The 27,787-nt window shown below is 40.5% G+C and overlaps 2 protein-coding genes across 2 annotated transcripts; both read left to right on the forward strand.

Moving 5' to 3' along the window:
• Positions 1-4,987: 4,987 nt before the first annotated feature.
• Positions 4,988-20,837, forward strand: LOC111237777 (armadillo repeat protein deleted in velo-cardio-facial syndrome homolog). The gene is made up of 16 exons (XM_022767003.1): positions 4,988-5,067; positions 8,880-9,056; positions 10,151-10,767; positions 12,063-12,541; positions 12,630-12,813; positions 12,918-13,035; positions 13,712-13,880; positions 14,854-14,871; positions 15,013-15,084; positions 16,054-16,181; positions 16,816-16,966; positions 17,056-17,248; positions 17,584-17,695; positions 18,135-18,222; positions 20,061-20,155; positions 20,410-20,837. The coding sequence occupies exons 1-16, from the start codon at positions 5,047-5,049 to the stop codon at positions 20,500-20,502; spliced, it is 2,715 nt and encodes a 904-aa protein (XP_022622724.1). The 5' UTR covers positions 4,988-5,046; the 3' UTR covers positions 20,503-20,837.
• Positions 20,838-24,108: 3,271 nt separating this feature from the next.
• LOC111237794 (bone morphogenetic protein 10-like) lies at positions 24,109-27,095 on the forward strand. The gene is made up of 2 exons (XM_022767025.1): positions 24,109-24,680; positions 25,135-27,095. The coding sequence occupies exons 1-2, from the start codon at positions 24,341-24,343 to the stop codon at positions 26,187-26,189; spliced, it is 1,395 nt and encodes a 464-aa protein (XP_022622746.1). The 5' UTR covers positions 24,109-24,340; the 3' UTR covers positions 26,190-27,095.
• The last annotated feature ends 692 nt before the right edge of the window (positions 27,096-27,787 follow it).

Below are 27,787 nucleotides of genomic sequence, written 5' to 3' on the forward strand. Positions count from 1 at the left end.
CTCTATGTTGAGTCATTTCCTGTCCTGGTACAGTTTCCCGCCTCCATCCACAGACCCTGCGTGGCTACTGAAACAGCTTGATGAGCATTAATATCAACAATCCTGAATTAGAAGCCTGAACAAACATATTTCATTAGTCTGAGGCACACTTAGTATTAAGCCCCCCTCCGATGTTTTAACCTTTTTAATGTGTCCATTTGATGTTTTTATTTTTTTTTAATAAGACATATATATGTGTATATGAGTGAAATAAGCAGTCAACACCATGGCTGCGAATTTCCACCTTGGAACTGCAGTGTATGTTATGAATATGTTAGAATTAAAAAAAATCAACCAGAAGTCAAAGAATGAATCAGCAAAGAGTGTTTTGGTTGCCATGGAGAAAGCACGAACAATTGCAAAAGCAGAAACTTAACCAAAATTAAACTCCAAAGTTGGAAATGCTCAAAATCTACACGTACAGGCTTTAAAGTGAGGGATTCTGGAGCAGATCTATTAAATGCTGAACTGAAGCATCAAAGTAAGCCTTTGTGCAAAATCTCAGATAACGTTCAATCCCACTGTTTTAAAAGTAACTTCTTTCTACAATATCTGTGCACGGCAATTATAGATAAGATTATGGTTGAGGTTGAGAAAAGATTGTTGTTACAGGTAAAAAAAAAAAGAAAATTAAATGCAGGACTGTGACACAAGTCAAGCTCCAGTTTCCTGCATAAAAGTCCAGAACCTCCCCGCACCCCCCCACCCAGACCTCCTCCTGTCTGCCTTGCTTCATTAAGGACACACTGTGGGGGTGCAGAATAGGCTATTATAGGGATACTGAGCTGACAAGACTCATGGCGACCACAATAAAGCCAGTGAGGTGTTGTGCGTCAACACATTATGTAGCTGAAGGATGGTGGATGAACACTCAGGCTGGGTGAAGGCAGCTGGTGTGTCAGGGCGCACAAAGGGGTGATAGAGGTGATTAATCTAGAACTGGCCACTTAACTGGAAGGACTGAGTTATGGGATGGTTACTACAAGCCCATGCTAATGCCTAGAAGTTAAAATCAGTTCAGTGAAAACAAAGGTGCCTGCACGCTGCAACATGTGTGTGACTGAGTAGTGTGGTGAAGAGCAGGTTCAGAGGAGGAGCTGCCTCAGGAGGAGCAGGAAGGAGGAGGGGCTGGAGGAATCAGAGGTTATAAGAAGGATTGACTTCAGGTGAAAGCTCCTTTGTACCTGCAGCAGAACCCCAGGCTCTCCTCGTCACAGTTGTTTGACTGAGTGTGATGTGAGTTCTTTTGTTGTTTAGACCTTGCAGTATATGATTGTTAGTTATGTTCAAGTTATGTTGGTAGTTGCTTTTATATCATGACTCTCTCAGTTTGTATATTTTTAATGGAATTAATTCATGCTTTATATTTTCTGTTTACAGATAAATCCCACCGGGTCTTCACAGCACCTGGAAACCAGTACCACCACCACCATACCAGTAATATCAAGCCTTGTTAACAAGTAGGATACAGGCTGTTTGTGTCACAGAGAAGATGCAAAGAAGTGAAGCAGTTTCTCTCTTCAGCCTGCAAAGATGATGCACAGGGAAGTCCTTGAAGAAGAAGTTGTGTTTTCGACCTATTTCATGAGTCTGTGTGCGCAATCTGTTGCAAAAGAGGAGAATGCGTGCGAGATTGTATCAGGTGTGGTTTACCAGCTCGAGAGTAGGAAGAGGCTCATAATGAATGAAATATTCATTTTGGCTCACAGATCTATATAGCTGACATTTTGTAACATTAAGTGTAATAAAGGCTGAGTAATTTCTGTAAATTATACCCTTGGAAAATGTCAATAAAGCCAGTGTAATTCATTTTAAGTATAAAAAGGTCTCATCCATCATAAGTGACATTTTCAGCTCTGGCACTGAAGTGTCATCCCCTGCCATCTCACACCAACTCCCAGTCACCTATATGCAGGTTTCTGTTTCTTTCTACTTCACTTCTTGTTTGTTTTGACAGAACCATGCAAGGCTCTGCAAACAAGAAGTTTGAAATAACATAATTTTTTTTTTTTTACAAATTCAGACAGAAGTGATGACTGATGTTCTTATCTGGAGAATTTCCAGGGCTAAAAAACCCTCCAAAAAATCTATATGGATAATATGGAAGAAAAGCCAGAGGTTAGATTGTATGAATACTGTATGTATATGTGTTAATTTCACATCATAATCATCAACAAATTCTGTCATTTTTGTGGAGGAATGGTTTCATATCCTTCTGTTATCTCTCTCTCAAATTGAATCGAAGGCAACTGGACTTGTATTTGTCTGTGGAAGACGTTTCGCCTCTTATCCAAGCGGCTTCATCAGTATGAAGTACTGAAGTTACTGATGAAGCCGCTTGGATAAGAGGCGAAACGTCTTCCACAGACAAATACAAGTCCAGTTGCCTTCGATTCAATTTGAGAGAGAGATAACTATGACCTGGACGAATGAGAACATTCACAGACATATCCTTCTGTTGATTTGATCAGAGAGTTAAAATCATCCATTGCTCTCACATTGCTTCTGGCCCTTTGTTCATACTTATGACAAACTATAAATATGTCGTCCTTATTTTTAGCGAGACTAGCTACATGGATACAGATGTGTACAGATGTTCATGGTTCCCACAGGATAAATTCTACTGTATTTAGCGATCCCCTGACTTTTTGTGTTTCTTTGTGAAATTATCTCAACAAATTATACTGGATGGATTCCCAAGAAATTTAGTTCATGTGGGCCGCAAATATTTTGGGTGATAACGTCTTTATTTCTGGCTGAGATGCCAATGATCCTGCTTGGTTTTAATGAGTTGAATGAGCTGATGGTTAAAACGAATACAAAGGAGAGCAGACATCCTTGCTTAAGGCCTCTCTTTTTATTTTCACTTTTCGTTTTTCATGTTATATTTATATTTTCATTTTTCAAAAAACAAAAGTCCCTCATCAGAATATCAAACAGTTAACAAGTACCTAGAATAATGAAACCGCTCTGGCATCTGTTGGTGACCCAAAACCATTAAGACACTTAATGCTGGTATTTTCCATCAGATGGAACTTTGAGTGTGGAAATGGAGCAGTGGGAGAGCAGTGAACAGCAGTAATCATTTCTGGAACAAATGGATCCGTTTGTACATGCCAGTGACGTTAAAACATGCCGTTTCATGGATGATGCTTTGATTTCAATATGAAAGGATCAATTTGTTCTTTTTTTTTTTTTTTTAATTAAAAAAAGATATCGCAAATGTTCGCTCTTAACTATGAGAGAGCTTGGATAACGTTTCAGTTTTTAACTGATTTACTGATGAAACAGATCAGTTATCTTTTGATGTTCAAAACACAATGTTCTTTTTTTTTTTTTTAAGTGTTTCTTCACCTGTTTCTGTTGCTGCTGCTCTAATGTGTAAAGTCTGGATTGTATCAAGGAGATACCAACAAGGGATTGCATGAAATGAAAATGAGGAAAGGCTCACTGAACCAAGGGGTCTGAATAAAACAAACCTTGAGAATGCAGATGTGTTGCCTTCAAAAAAGACAACCTGCAGAGTCTGAGCTTTAGACAAACCGAAATGAAAGAAATACCATAGAGGCCAATAAAGATTTTGAAATGCTCCAAGATCAATAATATTAAGGGCTGCTCCTAAATCGATAAGAAAGACGGCTGATAGAGAGCACTGGTCTGTGGATGATAGCAGATCATTTTTTATTCTCTATTATTGCTCCTGTCAATGCAAGTGGCCTGGTGGAAAATTGGAAGATATCTCATATTGTTCTATTTTTTTTTTCTTTTTTTAATTGAAAAAGTAAGTAAGACACTGGACTCCATCATGATGTAGCAGAGCAGTGGATCTTTGTCCCAGATCAGTTTTGATTATTTCACTTCCATTTCAACCAACCTTAGATGCCTTTAAAATGATGCAATCGAATGAGCCAGGAGCTCACAAAAAGACATCTTCACTGAGTTATTCAAAGATTTTTATGGTGACGACATCTAAAAAAAAAAAACAAAAACAGGAGCAGCACTTACCTAACCTGCATGCGGGATATTTATTCCCCATTTACATTTATCTTCTTTGTTTGATTTTTGCACTCACAGCAAATGACAATGAATCGAGCAGGTGTTAGGTAAAGAAGATTTGTGGGCAGACAGTGAAAGGGGTGGTGGAGAAAAAGGGGGGTTTGATTTGTTTGGTACAGTTTGCAGATCGAAGCTGTTGGTTCAGCATGGAGTGGGTTTCTCCGCCTGGTGCTGCATACAGTGTTTATGCACCTTCCCCATCCCTCTCCCCTTATTATGCTGCACATGGGTGACACAGGACTGAACTAGTGCGGGCTGCTCTGTGCTCCAGCTGCATCTGCTTGTTGTGAGCCCACAGGGAATGCTGTATATGTGTGTGTCTGTGTGTGTGTGTGTGTGTGTGTGTGTGTGTGTGTGTGTGTGTGTGCATGTGTGTACTCTGCCTGCGCACCAAGGCTGCCAGAAAATATGGGTAGAGCAGCGGGGATTGCAGGGCTCTGCACTTACCTAAGCCATTCACAGGCTCAGCATCACACAGTTGATTCAGCACCTTGCTAATAGCGCACACATTAACTGCAGCACAGATCAGAGGAGGAGTGCAGTAATGAGAGAGAGCCCGGCGTTTGTTCCTGCTCAGTGTGTGTGTGTGTGTGTTTGCGTGTATGTGTGTGTGTGTGTGTGTCTGAGTGTGTGTGTTTGTGGACGTATGTGAGAGAACGTCTGTGTTGAGCAAATGTGTGCATGGTGCGTCTAGTGTGTGTTTGTGAGAGAAAGAGAAATAGAGGGGGAGAGAGTGAGTGAGAGGGAGAGGGAGAGAGAGAGAGAGAGAGAAGGAGAGGGAGAGCGGACATGTGTTAGTAAGAGCTGGGAGGAAGGATGGCTGCTCATGTTTGAACTGCCTCAAATGCTGAAAGGGAGAGTCAAGGCAAAAATTCAGAGGCAGAGAAACAGACGTCTCACTGGGGGACACATCTTGTTCATCATTTGTGGGGAAGCAGAAAAGATTTGGCAATGCCTGCTGAAGTGAAAGAGGTAAGTGTGTGGTGGAATGGCTCTATTTGCTCTGTACCCTCCCTCTTTTTTTTTTTTTTTTTTTTTTTTTCTTTCCTTCCTGCGGAGAACTGTAACCCTCCACAGCTATGCATTCTGCCTCTGTCATGATGAATGAAGGAGGCATCAATAGCTTCACCTCCTTGCCTCTCACTGCTGTTCGGTGCAGTCTCCTTGTGTGCATGGGGACATGATGCTAACATCTCCATCAAGTGCGTGTGTTCGTGTCTGTGTGTGCTGAGCCTGTGCGTGTGTGTGTGTGTGTGTGTGTGCACGCTCATGGCTGTGCATGTGTGCAAATGCATAGGCAAGCTCATAAAGGGGATAATCTTTGATTGCATTATGAGGAGAGGTTGTCCCTCTGGGGGAAAATGCTGCACATACTCTGGTAAGTGTATTGCCATGATGTATCAGAGAGACACTAAATCTGACCATGCAGTATTTAACTATTTGAGGATCAAAGCGTAATCAGGAGTGAAAGGAGGCTCCAAATAGAAACTTTGAGAATGAATATCCATCCTTCCTTTTTTTTCAGGGCTGTAATTTTCAATCAGTATTTACTCTAAATAGTCCAGCCTGGTTACATTAAGGGTAAACAAGATGTATTGCATAATGGACAATGGTGTTTCTGCAGGAAACAAGCCTTAAACGAGAAGAATCTTTTCATGCATCTGCATCATTTCAGTGCCATTTCATTCACAATGCACAGCGACACATTCAGTAAATGTACAGTGACCAACATGAGCATCACTGATTCAACAGATAGTGGAGATGAGTTGTGACAAAGTTGTGACTAATGTCTTCTGACATCAGTGGGCTGATGTCATGTTTTATTATCCTGTGGAAGCATTACTCTTTCAGTCCCACCGTCTGATAAAAGACGAGCTGCAAACTAATTTATGCTCAAGTTTGATCACTACAAAATGACTCTGCCCCACTGATTTAATTGCAATTAAGAGTGCCCATTTTTCAAATCGTTTCGTCTTTCTGGAATGGATTCATGACAAGTTTGAATCATGGCTTGTGCCTGTTGTGCCCTTGAGCTGGTCACCAAGATCTGAACTCACTCAGCATTAGATCAGACTGTGTGTCTCCCAAAATAATACCCTGGCTGCAGCTGGCCTCAATACTGAGACTTGACGGGAACAAGATGCTAATCATGTCATTCTGTCTCCTGCATCGCTGCACCTAACATCTCTATACAATACCTCATTTTTCTTTTTCTTTTTTTTTTTTCCAAGCTAAGTCAGATTCAGAATCATCATCTTGACCTATTTGGCTCTGTGAGCACACTTAGTTAGTGATGGTGCAGTGAGTTATTTAAATGAGCTTTGACTCACAGTGGCCTGGCCTTCCCTGGAGCTTGAATCAGACGGGGACAGCACACAGGCCCCTGTCCAGCCTATTATCGTCCTCCAAATCCTTAATCAAGCTGTCTGTAGAGGACAGTGGTACCCCGTCTGTCTTTTAGCCAGGCATTCATTTAGTGCTGCCTAACAATATCCAATCAGCTTCCCCCAGAGGTGTTCAAGCTGGGATCATCTCCCCACTGCCAATTCCTCCTAGGTGACCCTTTCATCTCCTCTTCCCTCTGACACATTTTGTACACGGAAATGAGGGGCTCTTGTGTTTGGTGGGGTGTTTGAAAAGCGAATCAGGCTCTCTCCCTCCACATTCAGTCAGCTCTTCACTGCAGCCTGATTTAATGCAGTGGAGTTGAGTTCTCAGCACTTGTTCGGTTCAGTGCCGCAGCCTCAGACTGACGAGAGTTTGGGGAGATTTTAACAGTTTACTCGGTTTTTATCTGACACTTTTATCTCTGCACGTCCTTCAGCGTGTTGCGTCTGTGCTACTGAGTGATAAAGATCCTGTGAGATTATATACATTTATGTCATATTTCTGAAAATGAAAATTGATTTAGAGAGTGGACAAGCATAAACAGACTCATAAATGATGCTGCGGAATTGATCGTTTCCATAATAGAACCTTTCAATTACACTCTCTAATGTTTTGATGGGTTGTTTGCATTGTTGTTGTCCCAGATTGTAGTGGCATTCACCTGCTGTAACCAGAAGGTTAGGGCTAAAAGAGGTGTATAAGATAATCTGATACTGAGTAAAATCATTAGTCTGAAATTTTTGTAGACCCTCACACTCACGAAATGAATGTGAAGTTTGTAAGAAAATCAGTATGAAATGTGTTTACAGTCAAATACTGCCTCCAGTTCTTTCTCCGACCAAGATGCTGAATAATTAATCCACTCTGGTTAATGAAACCCATTTTGTTAAAAAGAAAAGAGAGTTTAAGTTCTGTTTGAAATAAACAAGTGGAAATTAAAGAAATATCTACATGTTGTACCAGAGCAGCAGCTGGATTATTGATTTAAGAGTCAGTGGTAAATCGGGTCTCACACTGAATAACTTGAATGACAACAGCAACTGACTGCTCACATCCAATCCTATAACAGTGTTGCTGTGTTTTGTCAGGGGTCCTTTTATACATGCTTACATAACACATTGAGGAACACCAACGTGTATTTAGAAAGATTAAGGCATAAATAAGTCAGTTTTAGAAAATAACAAGTGAAAGCTCTGCACTTGTGTGTATATTAAAAACATTACTGACAATCTGATAATAATAATTACATGGTCATTTTGGCTAATACAGATACAGATAACAATAAGATGTTGCCTCGTTTCATACGTGACAGGGGGAGATAGCAGGTGCAGATGCAACTGACTTCTGAAAAACACTGCTTTACCTCATCCTAAATTATTACCAAACACATCACTGTTTGTGTTTGCACTCAAGACGACTAGAGCAAGTTATTTCAGCTGAAATGTAGAAAACAATATTTTCTGTTTCTTCTTTTTTTTTCTTTTTTTTTCCTGATCTGTGAGAGCCTCCCTGCAAGACGTGGCCTGTCAGTTTCTAAACATGTCAAAAAGAAGGAGGAAATCTGCTCCCTGAAATCATTATAAAAGTTTTTAACAAGTATGCATAAAGTTGGGCAATAACTGTGTCCATTGGAAGCAGCAAATGTAATCAGGAATTGAGCCTGAAACTTCTGGAATTTCCAATAATGTTTAAAACAAATTAACACACACTCCAGTGCACATGTCATTAACAAACCAACCATGCAATTATCAAATGATCCTGAATTGTACTTGTTGTAATATTGTAACATACTATAAAGCATGACGAACTGATATATTATGCATCCTAGTCTGCACACAATGAATGAAACCATACAACTTCCTCATTAAATAAGCGGCAAATTGCATCTCTCATCCTTTATTATGTCCCTCTGTATATCTTCTCTGCTGTCTACACATGATTACTGGCAGAATGACTTTGCCACTGTTTTCCCAAGGACAGATTAAATTACAGTTCACCAAAAAGCTCACACACAGGGAAAATGTCTCTGATTTCCAAGACATATATTAGTCTAATTTAAAAAATAAGTGTGTATATTGGCATTATTCAGCATGAATTGAACAGTTCATATTTCAAATTATACAAATTATGTGATAATGGAGTGGAACTGAGTTGAGCTCTCAGCACTGAATCTGCTCACAAACCAGCGTCAAGTGCAGCTCCTTTATCGTGTGTAGACAGCCTTAATGACATGGAGTGCTATCACAGTGCTGTCTTCCCCTTGATCATCTCCCTGTTTGTGTGTAATGTAAACGCAACAAACATAATACACACAAACGATGCAGGAATGATGCTGCTCAGCTACAGCTCTATGTGTGTGTGTGTGTGTGTTTGTGTGTGTGTGTGTGTGGTTTTAGGAGCAGAGTTCAGAGGGTCCTCCTCCACTAACTTTACCCCAGGAGGCTAAAGAGCCCACTCTGGATACCCCATCTGCTAATGACGAACTGGACACACCCACCTCCATTGCCTCCGTGATGACCTCGACCAATGAGAGCTCCACGGAGACCGACACCCCGCAGCAGACAGACACTGAGGTTCATGATTTTACATTTGGTCACATTTCTGTCACCACCTACCGATTTTCTGCAGTTTGTAACAAAACCACAGAGAAGTAATTTTCTCCAAACTCAAATTATTTATCAATAACAGTTTTTAGACTAAATTATAGTCAAATTGGGCATGGTGTTGGGCATAGTGAGATTGAGTCAATGTGTTCCAAGAATGAGAAAAAATGAAAGCTGAGGAGATAGCTAATGTACCTGGCAATTGGATTTAAAGTTAAAGAATAAATGAAAAAAAACATTTTTTACTTTTTGAAATCAATTGAAGTTATTTTACTCAATGTGTGATGTATACTTTTACATCATCAACCTGTTACTGGCATCATAGGTGACACACACACACACACACACACACACACACACACACACACACACACACACACACACACACACACACACATCCACTAAAGATACTGTATAGTGCTCTTAAACAGGCCGGGCTGTAACGCTGAGTTTCAGTTACAATGACAGGCAGAATAAGCCAAGTTGCCCTCTGGGGCAATTATACCATGAAATTTAATGCAACTAAGTTCTATTTCACTGAGCTGTGACATGTTTACATGCAACACGTTCACACTCTACAATGAAAGAGTTAAAATCAAAATCAACTGACTAAACCAGACAATTAAATTTCCTGCAATTTACTCCGCTTCTGAACAGTGGCTGGACCTCAAGTCGTTTCATCAGAGTCCAATCTAAACTCATTTTCAACAAGGGGAATTCATTATTCTTTGGCTGGAAAGAAGAATTCATTATTTACTGGTGGCTCACAAAGCCAGGGAAGTGCTGAAATGAGAGTGATTGATCATCACTATGAAAAATGAGCTGGGGTGGGCTATACGGTCTAAATGAGAAATAAACACACACTCTAGGTAAAAGGAACATGTTTGGTGTTTTCCAACTAAATTAAGACCAAATAGTTCCTGCTGTGACTGAAAACACGGCAATTTGGTGGCATTTAAGGGGATGGAGGAAACCCACAGGCCACACAGACAAATGGGATTTTAACAGTGATTCAGATTAGAATTTTTGTGGAGGTAATAGTTGTGGTGCTTCAACCCTTGTAGGAGTCCAAGGCTGTGGAACAAGAGGGTGAACAGGCCCTGAGTGAGACCCCAGAATCCTCAGAGACACAACTGGAGAACTTCCCGACACCAGACACACCTGATCTCACATTGACTCCAGTGGCTCAAGATAACACTCCTGCTGAGCAAACTATTCCTGAAGCAAACACTGAACCCTCTGAGTGTCTTACACCAGCCACGACGACCAGCAGCACCACCACAGCACCCCCGCAGCCCCATGTGGTACTGCAGCCTGGGGAGCTTCAGCCAGTGAATCCAGACAGCCAGAGCAGAGTGTACACCCTGCCTGACAGCTACAGAACCATCGGGGGTGACTTATGCGCAGGGTATGGAAGCCTGTCCCGCGCCACTCTCCACAGCTACTGGCCTGCCAAAAACTTCCAGCCTGGGGCTCACTACACCTTACCCTTCCTAAGGGACAGCTATGCTCCTGCAGGACTCAGCAGCCAGACAGAAGACGATGGCCTCAGCGAACGGGGAGAAAATCCTCTGGACATGAAGACTGACCACCCAACTGCCAGCTACCCAACACTGGGGGGGATCCATCAGTTCAGGCCTATTACCACCATGGAGCTCCTCAGAGAGCCCTCGAGAACCAGGTAAGAGGCCAGTACATTAAATCAAACTTTATTGATCCCACAGGAGCAGACTGTGTGAATGGGTTTCAAGGACACTTGTAGTTTCCATGGTGCCTAGATGTAGGGTCAAATACAGACGAGTCCCTACATGTACTTAGGTAAGGAAAGGGAAAGTGAATCACTTATGAACCACTGTGATTTTTTAAAGCTCTGAATGCAAAGGTGCATAAAAATCTAACCATGTTTATATGTTTCTGAATAGCTACTCCATTTGAAAAGCAGAGATGTAGGCAGAGATCCAGAGGCCACAAATGAGACATAGGGGAAAAGTAAAACGTGAAGACAGGGATATACTGCAGCAGTAACAAACACATCAAATACAAGCACTAATCAACACTCAGTCTAATTTTGTCCTTGCTGTGATGATAATGCATCCTCAACTTTGTAGCAGCACAGACAGACAGTAGTTGCCTTTATCCTGTTCCTGTGAGTCAGCCTGGACAATAGAAAGACAGATGGACAGCAGTTAAGTAGCAGCTGGTATCAATCAGGCAACCTGCTGCAAAGTCGATAAATAAGAAGGTTTCACCTGTTATTGCCTGCCAGAAGCTTTTCCTTAGCCCATATAAAGTGACAGAGCTGTTTACAAAAGATACAAGCGAGTCACTCACGCTGTTAAAGTCACCAAAGCTCAGTCTATTAAACTCAGAAACGCCATTCAACCCCTTCCATTCAACATGACATTTTGGGCAATATGCTTATTCACTTTATAGCTGAGAATTGGATGAGAGGATTGATACCACTTGGTTAAGTATGAGACTGTAGCCATAGCTTAGCTTAAAGACTGGCAGCATAGGGTAACAGCTAGCCTGGCTCTGTCGAAAGGTAACATAATCCGCCTTAAGTCTTCAGGAAGTCACTGCACCCAGCCAAGAAATAGTCCTGTACATAACCCCCCCTTTAACACCTCAACTTGACATTTTTACACTTTGGTTTTTGTATAGATTAAACAAACAAGATATAATATTTTAATTAGGCAGCTTTAGAGGTGTTGGCAGGCAGATTCTTTAAAAATCTTTTGACAGAGCCAGGCTAGCTGTTTTCCCCTGTTTCCAGTCTTTATGTTAAAATAGGATAATCTGCTGCTGACATTAGCTTCATATTTAGTTTACAGATAGTGGTATTGATCTTGTCTAATTCTAAGCAAGAAAGTGAATAAGTGCATTTACCAAAAGACATAACTTTTAATTCAATTCTAATTCAAGATTGATGATTGTGTATTTTCTTGTCGTGCATGACATTCTCTATCCCCTCAGAGGTGGCTATGATGATGCCTTCATGGCCCAGCTGGAGGGGAACCTGAATCCTTTTTTCCAGGCCATGTGCCGAGCGCAGACCCTGCAGTTCCCCCACAAACGCAGCAGCATGGTCAGCCTGGACAGCATCCGCAGAGACCCGCGCTGGAGAGACCCCAACCTGCATGAGGTGATCTCGATGCTCAGCCACCCAATGGACCCAGTCAAGTCCAATGCAGCTGCTTATTTGCAACACCTGTGTTATGAGAATGACCGCATCAAGCAGGAAGTCCGTCAGCTGAACGGGGTGCCGATCTTGGTGGAATTACTGGACCATCCTAAAGCTGAAGTCCACCGCAAGGCCTGTGGTGCTTTGCGCAACATATCCTTTGGGAAAGACCACAATAACAAAATGGCCATCAAGAGCTGTGATGGCATACAAGCTTTAGTCAGACTGCTGAGGAAGTCCAGCAGCATGGAGGTCAAAGAGTTAGTCACAGGTACAGCGAAACTCCTGAATCTTCCTGGAGCCTTGACCTGCAAACCTTTTTGTTTCTACAGCTTTTCTTTGTATTTTCTCTCCTGCAGGCACTTTGTGGAACCTCTCCTCACATGAGCCGCTGAAGATGATGGTCATCAACCACGGGCTTCAAACATTGACTGATGAAATCATCATCCCGCACTCAGGCTGGAGGAGAGACTCGGCCGACCCCTCCAAAATGCAGAGCGCTGAGTGGACCACGGTCTTCAAGAACACCTCTGGGTGTCTGAGGTAAGCTCGGCTACTGTCAAGGAACAAATGACAACATTTTTCTAAAAGCTGATTTGTAACGGAACCAGTTCTTGCAGGGCTGCTAACAACAGTCGTTTCTGCAGGAACGTCAGCTCAGATGGGGCGGAGGCTCGACAGAGGTTGAGGGAGTGTCAGGGGCTGGTGGACGCGCTCCTTCATGCCCTTCAGTCAGCTGTTCTCAACAAGGATACTGACAATAAGGTTGACTTATGTTTTGAAATTTAAGAAAAATATTCTACCCAACATGTGTCTTTTCTTTTTATTAGTTAATAATATATAGGCCACTATGCTTAGCTTTTTAAACCCAATTTCAAATAGTGATAGCATCTGTCAACTCTAAAGTAAAGCAAACTAAATCTTGTTTATTGAACGCATCAAGTGATTAAGATTTAATCAAACCTGGCACCCTGGTACATTTAGACAAAACAACCAGTTTAATGAGACTATTAGTATATAACACTATGTTGCAATAGAGGGTTTGGGTTGTTGTTTTTTCTTTAAAGTCACCATCAAGTGAGTTTTCATTCTAAAACAGTCAATTACCAATCCTCCATCTCTTACTGCAATAAATCCCCTGGCACTTGTTTCGGATACTTCACTGACTTAGCATCAAATTTAAGTTAATAGCCTGTAGACAATTGCATTTCATTCAGCCATTTAATGCAAGTCCAGCCCATCAAAGTCATTAAAGTATGGAAGGAGTAGTATTCTCCAAAGTCTTTGACATTTCTTTTATTTATATTTTGATTAAAAAAAAAAAAGTCAATGCATTTTCATCTAAAGAGGAAACTGATGGTCAGTGTGAATACTCCTAGTGTGTTTGAACCCTCTGGACGGTGACTTTGATTGAAATCCTCTGTCGTTGTTTGCCATTTAGTCAGTGGAGAACTGCGTCTGCATCCTGCGAAACCTGTCCTACCATGTTCACAAAGAGATACCAGGAGCCGAGCGATTTCAGGAGCCCCATGCCAATCACCTGATGAGGTCAGTGGGGCACCAGAAGAAGAAGAATGAGCCTGACTGTTTTGGCGGGAAAAGACCCAAAGGTTGGTAGGCCAAAATAAGTGAGAATAGAATAGAATAGTTATTGATGGTTGTATTATTTCAGTTTTGGTTGCTTGGATTAAAAACAATGAGATTTTCATTGTCTTTGATGTTTTTAAAGGTCTCAGGTCGATTCATTGGCTTATCGACAAAACAAACATTTATTGTATCTTGAATTATGGAAGATACCTCTAACAATGAACAACCCAAATTAAGTGAATGCCAGCTTTGTTTTTCTTCCACTCCTCCCATAACACTCAACATACATTTTTTTTTTTTAGTTTTACATGAGATCTATTTTCTTAATTTCCCCTTAACAGTTGCATAATCTACTGGTGTCACTTTAAACCAACTATTTTTTCTGTTTGAAAATTTTCATTTACTTTCAACGTGTCCTGCCTTCGAGCATCGGTTTCACATTTCTTGCCCCCTTTTTATGCCAATGAGAGCCTGAATATTTCATCACCCTTTGCAGGAGCTGATGATAGATTTTGCTCTGTAGGACGAGTGCCAAGTCCCAAATTGAAAAAGCGTGCGCATACTTTGTTACATCAGTTATGTGATTTTTACACCATGCAACTGATGCAACAAACAGGAAGGTTTTAAACTGTGAGAAAACTTTTTGGCAGTGATGCTTAACCGACGTAAGAAACAATTTCAATTATAGCTGATATACAGTAATTAATAGATCGCAGCTGTTTTTGCTGGAGGGAACTAATTAATAGAGAAACAACAGGGTTAGAGTTGACTGTGATTTAAAGTTTTATAGCTTTTCACCAGTGTTAACCTTTTAGCTCATTGCACAAAAACGACAAATGCCAAGCTGAGCCAAACATTACCCAGAATAGGCCAGTTCTTCAGTCCTGTCTCACCACATAGAAAAGCTCTGTGTTTTCTGCTGCTGTGTCCTTGTCCAACATAATCTAATCTTTGACATTGTTCTCTCCTCTTTTCCTTTCAATCCTTATTCACCAGAGGAGTGGTTCAATCAAGGTCAGTCTGCTTGTTACTCCTGAATATCTCTACCGCAGTAGTATTGTGACTCGATACCACTATTGAATTTGCTGACGTGATCTGATATAATGAAAACTGGTGTTTTGTGTTTGTGTGCATGTGTGTGTCTGTGATGTGCAGGTTGGAAAAATGGATTTATGGACAGGAAATACGGTACATTGGATTTACCAAAACGTACAGAACATATGAAAGGTATATGATATCTGAAAACATAATAGCAACTTCACATAAAACAGAAATACTGGTGACAGTATGGCTAATACATTAGGCTTATTATGAATAGATTAAAGGCAGATACCATATAAACAATTTCCATCATTCATCATCATCATCATCCCACTATTATACAGCATCATTATCTGCTTTCTGTTTCATTTTGTTTTGTATGCATGACGTTGGCATGGCCTGCAAGAGAATTCATTTAAATGCAAAGCCACACATCAGCACCTGCGCCACTTGAAGAGAGTTTCATTACTAAAACAAAATGACCCACCAACTCAAGGACTGATAACACTTTTATCAGGCAACATCTAGAGGAGGAACATTTCCTCTAGCAATATAAGACAGGCATTGGAATTTGCTGAGGGTTCTGCATGACCTACAGTATGTGCACGGCGCAGACATTGATACTTTATTTGGTACTGCTAAACTATCTTTACATTTTGTATATATTTTGTGTGGCTGTTTTTAACCATGAATGTATTCTGTATATAGAAACTGTGGAGGGGGGGATTTCCCACAGTAGTACAATAGAGCTGAATACTGTATATGTGAATCTGGCTGCCATTAGAACTGAGATCAGAGACACTCATGCCTCCTACGCTGCAGCCAGTGAATGCATATCAGAATGACAAGCATGTTACGGTCCTGGGTCAGCTTTATACCACTTGTCAGGCGTCCAGCATCCTCTACTGGCACAGTACAAACACTGTCTGCAGAAGTCTGCTAGACTTGTGATTTTCTTCCCATATGGTTTCATCAAATTATTTAGATTTTAATCTATTGTCCTACCTTCCTTCTGGTTCAATGTTAACATGTATACAAAATGATTTAGTGACTTCAAGCTAATTATTAATGACACCATTATTTAAGTCTTTAGCCACTGATGCAGGTAATTTGCTTGAATGTCAACTCCTGCCTTTCTTTGCCTTTCTGTTGAAGGGTTGGAGCTGCTGTACCAGCCGGAGGTGGTGAGGCTCTACCTCTCTCTTCTCACCTGCAGTCACAACCACAACACGCTGGAAGCGGCTGCAGGAGCGTTGCAGAACCTTGCTGCGGGACACTGGGCTGTGAGTGGTTGAAATAGTGACATTTGTTTGGCCCATTCATAGTGTACCAGTAGCTGATTATTTTCTGAGATGCTTAGACACTGCACCCAAAATAAGTTTTATTTGAATCTAGAGCTTACTGCTGAAAGTCAGTAGGCTATATATCCATGGCTGCTGTCATAGTGTCCTAATGTCCTTATACACTGTTCCATGGAACAGATCCAGGATTTGTCTCTGAGGCTGCATCAATATTCTAAGTATGCAGAAAGATGGAGATACAGGGTTGATCATCTTAATCTAACTGGACTAGCTAGATTGACTTTGTCACCAGCCGACATGATCAAAAATCACTTTTACTGCCATGTACCCCAGGTGGATCCATGGGGCTGTCAAATAATGTGCTTTGCCAAGATATACTGTGCCGTGACTGTCACTATAATTTAACATCAACGCTAGGGCAGGGCTCAGATTAAAGGAGTTTTAAAATGCTTGGATTTGAAATTGAGTTACATCATACACAAGAGGACAGTTGAGCGAGTAGAACTTGGTTCTTACTTATGGTATAGATGGCAATTTAAAAACTTTTTTTTTTAAACAAACTCTCACACATACTTAGAAAAATCCTTTGTTATATATTTTGTGTTTGTGCTTGTAGTGGTCCAGCTACATCCGGGCCACAGTGAGAAAAGAGAAAGGGCTGCCTATTCTGGTGGAGCTGCTGCGCTCAGATGTAGACAAAGTGGTGCGAGCTGTGGCTATTGCTCTTCGCAACCTGGCCATGGACAGAAGGAATAAAGACCTAATAGGTTCAGGCTTGTAATTCTCAACTACATACACACGGCTCTGCACTTGCACACTCACTAACTAACTTTGCTATGATGTCTGTTGTTACAAGGGAGTTATGCTTTGAGGGACCTTGTCGGGAATCTGCCATGTGGGCAGCAGCACCCAGCGAAGAATCTTGAGGGAGACACGGTGGTGTCTATTCTGAATACTATCCATGAGATCATCACAGATAGCCCAGAGAACGCCCGAGCGCTCATACAGGGTCATGCTGTGCAGAAACTGGTGGCCATCAACAAGTCCAGGTATGTAATGTCTTTCAAATAAAATATATTACTCTATTGTATATGTACTGTATTCCAGCTTGCTAAACAGTCAAACAGTTAAAGCTAAAATGTTCTAAATCTAAATCTAAATAAGATGGAAAACATGTGGAGAAAGATGCACTGGTTTTATAGTATATATTTGCTGTAACTGCTTAATGTCTGTCTGTATTTCTAACACAGGCTTGATACAATAGCTCATTATATTATCAGCATCATATCCAAGGGCAATCAGAAATGGATTTGAATCATTGGGACAGTATTGTCTCACAGCTGTCCTCTGTTGTTTACCATAATATCTGATGATTTGTTGTCAGCCAATCAGCACGGGAGACCAAGGCAGCTTCCCACGTACTCCAGACAATATGGGCCTACAAGGATCTGAGAAACACTTTGATCAAGGCAGGTTGGAACAAGGGCCACTTTAAGGTATTTCTTACTATTTCCTGGCCATTTAAAACTCAAAGAGCATAAACAGAGTCAGCATGCATTATGAAGTACATAAAGGTTTAAAGAGTAACACATTTTTTATCCCGATGTGGCATGACTATACAAACCAGTGTACACCTATTAGTAGTAATATGTGTTGAGATTTAACTGCTGTCAAGCATGGATAAGAAAAAACAATATACGATTAACTGTGAAAATTATGATAAAAGAGGGGACTGTGACATTTGTACTTGATTTAAAAGTGATCTGTAACTTTAAGCAAATAGTCTCATGTCACATAAGAAAACAAAAGATTTGTTACTCTCCAAGATTCTATCCAAGTTATTCTAATCAAAACCAATGTAATGTCCATTTATATATAAAAAACAGGAAAGTTCTTGTCACCACCCAGTAATTTAATCTTTCTTGTCTTTTAAAGCCAACAACCACAGGAGTGACTAAAAAGTCCAAGAGTGGAAAACAAGGCAGTGATGACATCACCTTGCCTCTCATGGACAAAAACCAAGGTCAGCAAATCATTGCATGCATTCCTTAAGCAGAATGTTACTAAACCATCATCTAAATGAGAAAAGCGTCCTCTATCTGAGGGGACAAAAAGTGATTTTAAACATACTGTGCTTCTTGTCATGTCAGGGACAAAGAAATAGGGATTTTAAGTCCCAGACCACATTCTTCTGAAACATAGCCTTAAACCAATGGTGTGCTGCCAAGGTTATCAGTGCACAGACTTGGCTTATTAGCCTGAGCAGTTTCTCCCAGAGGCAGAGCAGGCTCACGCATCACCACGCATCACATTTCATTTGAATGTTATACCAAAAGGGCAACCACTTTCCCATGTTGAGAGCGACCTCTAGCTTCCCACTAAAACAGAGGTTTTCTCTCAAGGCAGCCTTATGAATTATGAACACAACTTAAACACACTTTGAAATATGAATCTGGGGGAAATGGATATACACTACTTCCAATGAATTATTTCGTTGTGTTTGCCTGTATCGCTATCTGGTGTTTCAGTCTAAATGAATAGATAACATGCCCTTTTGGAAATTCGTATTTCTTAAAAAGGGCAATAGGCACACAGCCCATGTATATATCACGTTGGGTCTGCAGTATAAAACAGTTTAAAAAAGTGGTTCTATATCATGTCCCTCTCATTTTTAGTAACAGTTAATATTGTCATATAAAGATGCCAAAATAGACGAGTAAAGCTCAGCGCTCTTTGTAGTAAAAAAGATAAAAAAGGAAAAAAACAAGGGTTACAATGCAAATGCTTACACAGCATTGCTATATATTGATATAGCATATATAACACCAACACCATGCCCAATTTTATCCCAGTTTGTTATGTGCTACATTCATGTATATAAATGCAGAAAATATATATTAATTTGCTGGTTTGATTTGCTGCTCTTTCACAGCATCTTACTGGCCTGTTGTGAAAAACAATTGTTGGTGTGGGGTTTGTAGGCTTCTCTAGACAGCAATAAAACATATAGCATATTTGTAATCTTATTGTTTCACAGTGAAATGGTATTTAAATTAAAATGGGTATATAGGCGAATATTACCTCATTTAAATGGAACTTTGTCCTCTCTTGCAACAAGAGTGGTAGCAGTAAAACAGCAGCGTTTTGGTAATCCAAGAAACGAGGACACACAGACACAGAAAGAAAAGTCAGGTAGACTCTAATGGATACACATTTGTTGACAGAAAAGTTACCGTTTTGCCAACCCCACACTAATAGCTTTGTAGCCAGGTCTTTGATTACATTTGTTTACAAGCACATTAGCGCCTCATTTTAATAACCGAGCCATGTAATGTTAATTAAAAGAGGGATAACCCACATAGCATCCAGGTCATTAGCATCATTAGCTTAGGATAAATGTAACCAAGCATTCACGTCAGCCGAGCCACTTTCTTGAAATAAAATATCTTTGAAAACTGAAAGAAAGTATAATCATGGAATTGTATCTGGATTAACATGTTTACCCTATGCTGCTTGGTGACCCAGTTTATTTAAATCGTACATTATACTGGGAACTGGGAATTTTCAGTTAACTGTCAACATTAGCTAGTTACAAGGTTAACTTGTTAGGTAGCTAAACTGAAAAACTGCGATGATGAACCCTTTTATGTAAAAAAGGTTCTTTGATTTGGGAGATAGAGATCTAAAGTGACCAAACTCACAATTTCCAGAAGCAGGCTTCTTATTACAGGTGACTAGTTTGTCAAAAGGTTTCCATACAAACTGATCCATCTGTTCAGTTTCTCTCTAAGCCCCCCCCCCCCACCCCCCACGTCTTTGCCATATTGTTTACTGCTGCATAATCTTTTTTTTTTCTTGCAGATGTATATTCCAGTTTAGAGCCAAATGATAGAGTTGGAGATGGGAAAGGCCCTGTTGTGGAAAGAGATGCTCTCCAGGTAATCTGCCATTTTAATGTACTGAATGCAAGCATGATTATCTGAAGATCTAAAGGTCTTCATGACAGCGAATACAAATTGTTTTACATACAGCCTCATTTACTTATAACTGACTTCATAACCTATCCCTGGCATGGAGGATAAGCAGATACAAGTTTTATTTCACAGGATTTTATTTTAAACAGTTACTCTCCTGTGGCGTGTGCTTGCAACTGTCAGGGCTTTTCATGCAAATTGGCTAACAATGGCTGTTTGCATATTTCTCGACCTAGGCGATAAGTGAAAGAAAACACTTCATCAGAGCTGGCAGGCCTGCAGTGGGCCTCATGGATAACAAACCTCCACCACTGGACTCCTGGGTGTAAACGTGACAACATGGCCACTGAAGCCGGTTAAATCCTGCAGAGACACTTTCCATTGGTGAAATACAGATTTGTGCCATTGGATCATTCTTGTACAGACAGAGAAACACATTCAGTTAAAAATCATTTCCTTTGTTTACAGGAAGTACTGTGCCAAACATTTACATGTATTTATTACGGAGATTATTTGGCAATAGATTCGATGGATTATTGTCATTTAGGGCGATATACACTACACCTGATGGATTATGTATGACATCTGAAATAGCCTAAATATGCAAACTATAGTGAATCAAGACTCCAAAGAATATATGACATGTACAATTTAAATTTTACTGCTACACAAGTATGAGATAATTTGTAATACTCCTAGTTTGTCAAGCTCTTAAGACCTAAAGTGATATGTGGATCTGTTGTTGTCCATCCCCATGGGTTCTGGGCTAAAGAAGATTCTGATATATAATAATTTTAAAACTATTTTTGGTCAGTGTTTGAGATCATTAGGATAAGGGTTCTCGTCGGCCTAGCCATCAAAAACATGCAAATGATTTGGACTTCAGTTTATACCTGACAAATGTATCCTCAGACTAGACTGTGCAGTCATTAGCAAATTGTCTCTATTCCATTTGTTTCATGATAGGCGAAATGGGATTGTAAATGTGTAACAAAGGACTGTTAATATTCTAAATGAAGGCATTTATATTGTAATATTTATTGTAATACCCATGTTATTAATTAAAGGTTATTGATGTGTATTAGCTAATACCAGTAAGCTGTCCTACATTCAATACAACTCTGCTTTGCAGTGGTCCTTTTTGCATTGCGATGTTGAATGAAAAATGAAAATAAATGATGTGCATAATTTCTCATTTTTATTTGTATTCTCTTTTTGTATTACAGACTGAATTATATGTCCCTTTCCATTTCAGAAAATCTCGAATTTCTCCCTGGCATGGTCCAGCTGAAAACATTAAGCATTTGTCTTTTAGTCTGATGTACACGTGTTCACAGCCAGTGCTAATTTCCAATACTACTCAGACTACTCAGACTACATGGACAAGACAGCGTACAAAATGATAAAACATTCTCTGCATAAGGATTTGAACTTTAAAGCGGCTTAATTTACAAATACAACTACAAAGGTGGGCTCTATTAGGCTGAATGCCAAGTAGCAGCATTTGTCAGCTGTAAAAGAGGTCAGTACAATGATGAGCAAGTTTTCAGACCACTAGCCCAACACAGCTCCAGAGGGGCAAAATCTGTGCCAAACCGCAGGTGCGCTGGCCAGAAAACACTGACAAATTTATTTAATTATTCAAGGAGAACAGTCTGAAAAACACACTGAACTCCCAGCAGACATAAAAGTTGAAGCTAACAACCAAGAGTAAGTTGGACATCCTTTATACAGCGAGAAAGGCTTAACAAATATAGAAATGTAAGTATTCAACATGCAAACCCACTATAATACGACCCAACTCTGAAGCAGTTGTTGCAAAAATGGAGATAGAAAAAAAAATCAGATTACTTCATCTACTGTGAGTATATACCCAGTTCTTTGCAAAAAAATTACAAATGTAGAATAATACACAAACCAAACAAGTTAAATGGGAGATCTCAAAAAGTGGTGATAAGACCAAACAAACATGTTTTACAAGGACACGTTTGGGGGTGGATGCATGTTGATGTGATGGAAATGACTGCATAGTGAGTGAGTTGTCAGACAGACGTTATTAAAATCAAAACCAGTAATTATCTGAAAGCATATGCAAATTACATAAAATCAGCCTCTTCACCACCCAGTGAAAATGTTTAATGCCATTTTTAGTACAGATATTAAGTCTACACTGGCCCCTTGTGGAGATTGCAAAGCATACATTAACAATATAGTTAATTGGTAACTGATTTCCTGCATTAAACAGGAAAATAATAGCCTACACTCAACATCATTTCTGTGTTCAATCTTGGGGAACTACATTCTGTTTCTAGTTTGTGCAGCTTCTGCTGAGAAGGTCTCCTCTCTCACTGTCTGGTGGTGGTAGATGGGGAGGGGGAATCTATCAAATAGCTCACTTCTATCTCTGTACAGAACTAATGCAATTAGTAGATAAACTAACCCGTAAAGTTGGAAAAGATTTTGATAGTGTCATAGTCTTGCGCTGCTTCATTCCATGTGAGAGTCTATTGAAAACAGAGCGTGGATGTAAATAAACAAAATACTACTGTAAATATTTTAACTCGTTTCAATCAAGAGAACGTGAATAAAGTTCAACTAAAATAATTCTGTGCGAAAATGTGCGTGGAATCCACAGTTTTATACATTTTTTGGTGCGTTTGCATCTTTCCAGTTTCGTGCCACTTTTCAGTGTGAATTCTAGGCAAGGCTTTGGTACATGAGGCCCCAGGTATCCTCCTCTGTCAGCTGATCCACACCTGCTGCAGGTTAGTCACGCTCAGAGTCTTAGAGTCAATTATCGCTGAAGCTGGTCCAGAGAGTAAGGACGCCGACCTTCAACCCAGAGGCGTAGGATCGAATCTGGGCTCCGACGAACTGAGGTACATTACACAAGTGTGGGTGTGTGCGTGTGTGTGAAAACAAACAACAAAAACAATAATAACAAAAACTTCAAAAACTGTGCTCAAACAAACAAACAAACAAAACAATCAATAAAACTTTCAAACGCTGCGTTCACGAAACTCGTCGCGTCGATTTGTCCGTGCGTATTTCCGAATTTCCGCGATTTCCACCGGAAACCAACGAGGAAGGAACAGAACAGGTAAAGTATGGTAAGCAAGGTAAACGCCTGGGGTCCAGCTAGCTGGAGCGGCGTTTTAGCTGCTTTTGTTTCCAGTTGACATCATCTGAGTTTCTGATATGGAAGACTAATTTAATATTATTAGGCTATTATTATTATTATTATCTTCACCTGTCCTCAGCCAATGGCTGATTTTGATATGGGCAACATGGGCAACATGGGCAGCACCTTGTCTGGGGGCGGCATGGGGGCTTGCAGAAAAAACAAAACAAAACAAATCAAAAAACATTTGGCGATGGGTTTTCTATGCTCATTGCACATTACGTCAATGACTTCATGTCTGTTGGAGCTTCTATTTATGATGGTATATAATTGGTATTTATCGTTTATTTAGTTTAAAAAAGTTATGATAATTTGTTACAAGAATATTTTCAGGAATATTTTAGCAGATTAACAGGAATATTATCAGAATACTTAAGAATTTAATTGAGATATTTTCAGAAATATCTTGCAGGTTTGTTTTTAGGAATCTATAATAATATATATATTTATTAAACAAATTATCATAACTTTATGATATATATATATATATATAAAGCATATATATGTTTTTTATATATATAAGTTTTTAAAAGTTATGATAATCTGTTGGGGCTGAAGGGGGGTATTTGCCCAGGGCACCACACAAGCTAGAACCACCACTGACTGCAAAAGGCAAGTTTTATCATTGGTTTATGAAGAGAAAGGTAGACATCCAAATGAAACAGAATATCAGTGGAAATTAAGGATTGCTGTATGTTCCTGGTGGGGAGAGAGAGAGGAGGGCCGAGCAGGGCCTCAATGACATCTCCACACATGTCAGCGCAGCACATTGGACAGCACAGCCCTGCCCTCAGAACCAAAGCACAAGATCAACAAGGGCAAAGCTGTTTTCTCTTTGCCCCCAACAGCAACCTGTTGTCCTTTAACGAAGGACAGTCCTCCCTCAAAACGTTGAACTGTTTTGCAAGTGCCCTCTCCAAAGGATCCATCACATCTTCTCATCTGATACTCTAGTCTTTGGATCTAAGTCTTTCCTCCACTCAACCATGACCGCTTCAGTCCTCTCCAACCTTGGGTTTATCCGCTCTCTGAATGGCCTACTTCTGGTGTTGACTGGTTTGAGCTTGAGCAGTCCCATCAGGTCTCCTGAGAACCATCACAGGGCATCAGTCGGGAGGGATGTAGGTGATAATCCGCTTCTTGATGCGCAGGACTTTCTGAGCCAATTTCTGTCCACACTGAACCTCACAGAGCTGGGGCCCCAGCCCAGGCCCCTCGCTGCCAGTAAGGAGCCACCAGAGTACATGTTGGAGCTGTTCAACCGATTTGCCAATGACCGCACTTCTGGGCCCTCAGCCAACATGGTGCGCAGCTTCAAGAATGAAGGTACAAACTTGTTTTGTTTAACACCACAAAAATCTTGTAAAAGGTAGGCTGTACACTGCATGAGGAAATGTTGCACTTTTTGTTTCATTGCAAAAGAAATAACCAAAAGACAATTAAAAGATAACGTCAAATGTGTCAAAAAGCTTAAATGATCATCTTTTTCTTTTCTTTTTTTAAATAGTTTAATCATTTATAAAACTGGACTCCTCTGATTTATGCAAATCAAAGTGATGTAAATGTGAAAGAGTTATATGTTTTACTTAAAATTATAAAGTTATTCAGCTTTAACAATGTATGAGTAATATGATTCAAACAAACAAAATACATTTATTATGGCAACTGTGTGTTTGATTCAAGGGCACATTTTAATATTCAACATAGTTTAACTTGAGTTTTGATCTCAGAAATGCATACAAAACGCATTGAGACACATTTATTGATATTTTAATTTCAGATTCCTCCCCCTACAGTGTAACTGCCAGGGGTGTAAGGATACATCCCCTGCTCTTCAACATCTCCATGCCCCACCATGAGCACATAACAATAGCTGAGCTTCGCCTTTTCACCCTGGTCCGGAGGGCCCAAAGACTATACTCTGGCCTTGACTGCAAGGTGACCATTTACAATATACATGAGGGCGTTGTTTGGACAAAAGAGGAGGGGAAAGAAGGGAGAAGGAGGGATAGAGAGGAGGTGGTGGAGATAAGGGATCTGGAGGAACTGGTGACAAAGCATATTCATGCCAAAGATAACAGCTGGGTGTCGTTTGACCTGACTCATGTGGTTACGCTCTGGCGGAAATCAGGGTGTGCAACTCACAGACTGGAGGTTCACATTGACTCCCTGGGGTCAGAGGAGGAAGGGGCCACACAAGAGTTCACAGAGGAGGGCGAAAGTTTGGTTGAGATTGATGTCGACAGGAGCTTGGAGGGAAAACACAATGCAGTGATGATTGTATTCTCAGATGATCAGAGCAGAGACCACAAACAGGATAAACAAGAGCTCAACCACATGATTGAACATGAGAATGACCTTCCTGAAAACATGGGCCGGAGCCAACAAGCTTTCTGGGGGCACGTTGATCACAACGCTGGCCATGCTAACCAGGACGAGCTGGACAAACAGTCCCTCATGCAACTGCAGTCCAACCTTATCTATGACACACCCCCCCGAATCCGTCGCAATGTTAAGAGCGAGCCATGCAAGAGGACCCCACTCTTTGTGGATTTTAAAGACATTGGCTGGGATACGTGGATCATCCAGCCTCTGGGCTATGAGGCGTACGAGTGCAACGGCGTGTGCAACCCACCTATGACCTCCGAGGTCTCGCCTACCAAACACGCCATAGTGCAGACTCTGCTGAGTGTTAAGAGTCCAGAGAGAGCATCGCGTGCCTGCTGTGTGCCCACTAAGTTGGAGCCGATCTCACTCCTTTATCATGATAATGGGGTGATCACTTTCAACCACAAGTATGAGGGGATGGTGGTGGCAGAGTGTGGATGCAGATAGTCCTGAAAGTGATGCTGTTACACAGAGATAGAGACTGCACATCGCACACATCCTCTCATGTGCTTGTTTCCACAATATCTCATACAGTGGCATGTAAAACCACAAGTCTGGACTTAGTTGTAAATTAGTGATGGACACAAATTTGTGCTACATGATGTAAATTTGCAATTGTATAAAGGTAAATCAGTTATTATAATGTAGAATATAAAGCTTTCAAAGTAATGCTGCAAATCTTTTTAGACAGTTAGACAGCAATTTTTGTATATTAGAGTATTTCTGGATAAGTTCAATAATTTATTGTGAATGACAGTAACAGACCATACATCAGACAAAAACAAAACAAAAAAACATCCTGATAAAATAGCTGTTCAGCCAGTCTCAGATGAAGTGAGGAGCGACTCAAAAGTTTAAATATTGCAGCACTGATCTCTGTTACAATAACATAATTTGGAAATATGCATGTGAGATCTGTATTATTACAAAAGATGCACCCATGAGTGTCGGGTTTTCGAGGTGCAGAATCTGACAAAAGTGAGGTTTGTGTTATTTCAGTGTGGGTGCGGTAACTGAATATACAGTACTAAATAGACTAAGAAGTCAGCTACATTTTGTTCTAACAAGAATTATCCCTAATGCTGACGTTGAGAGGCCCCCAGCTTAAAATCTACATTTTAGGATAGCCACCATATTATAATGATTTGCACTACTGTTAGTATGCTGTACGTTTATTTTCTTTTGTTTTTAAACATGAAAAGTCTCTTAAATTCAATTGTAATTGAATCACAGTCTTGCCAAAACGCATTACAACTAGCTATATATGCTGCAGATTTGTAAATGCTATCATTTGTTTCTGTGTCCTATGGCATGTTGGAGCCACTGAGATGATTTAAAGACTGTGACATTTTTCCTCTTATTGTCTTGCCAAACTTGCAGAAAATATATTTTTGATGGATTACAACCAGGAGAGGACTGTCTTGTCTTGAAGCTTTTCATGGCTTCTTGTCTGAAAATGCACAATTTCTCTTACCTAACATTGCTGTCAGCTGCTGTGAGATCTGTCTTTATACCCTCCATTCATATCCTGCTTTTGGTTCTCACACCAACATTAATGTTATTATGGGTGTAAAAATAAAAATATCTGAAAACAAAAATATTCACTGAGCAGTTTTTGATCATTAGTAGACCCTGTTTCATTGTCAGGTGATCACAGCACTACCCACCTAACAACCTTAATCCCCATCCCTTTAGGGTCACATGCCTGGCGGGCCTCTCTCTCTGCCCGCTTCCATGCCACAGTGATAAGGAGGTGTCAGAGCCTGGCGTCTCGTAGACCGTCACTCAGGATGAGACACCACTCCAAGTGGCAGCATTTGTGAGAAGGTGGTGTCAGATTCCTGGTCTCCAACACCAACATGCTCTATTGACAATCCTGCCATCAGGTTGCTCGGTGCCCTCTGAACCCTCCCACTTCCTTTTTCTGACACGGGCATGCTGACACCCTTATCAAGGCCACGGCAACAGTACAAATGGAAAAAATACATGTCACATCATCACCTTGCTTCTGCTGTTAACAGGTGGAAGCAGATAACAATAATGGA

The sequence above is a fragment of the Seriola dumerili genome, unplaced genomic scaffold, assembly GCF_002260705.1.
Source record: "Seriola dumerili isolate Sdu_G_001 unplaced genomic scaffold, Sdu_1.0 BDQW01001092.1, whole genome shotgun sequence".
Lineage (NCBI taxonomy): Eukaryota > Metazoa > Chordata > Actinopteri > Carangiformes > Carangidae > Seriola > Seriola dumerili.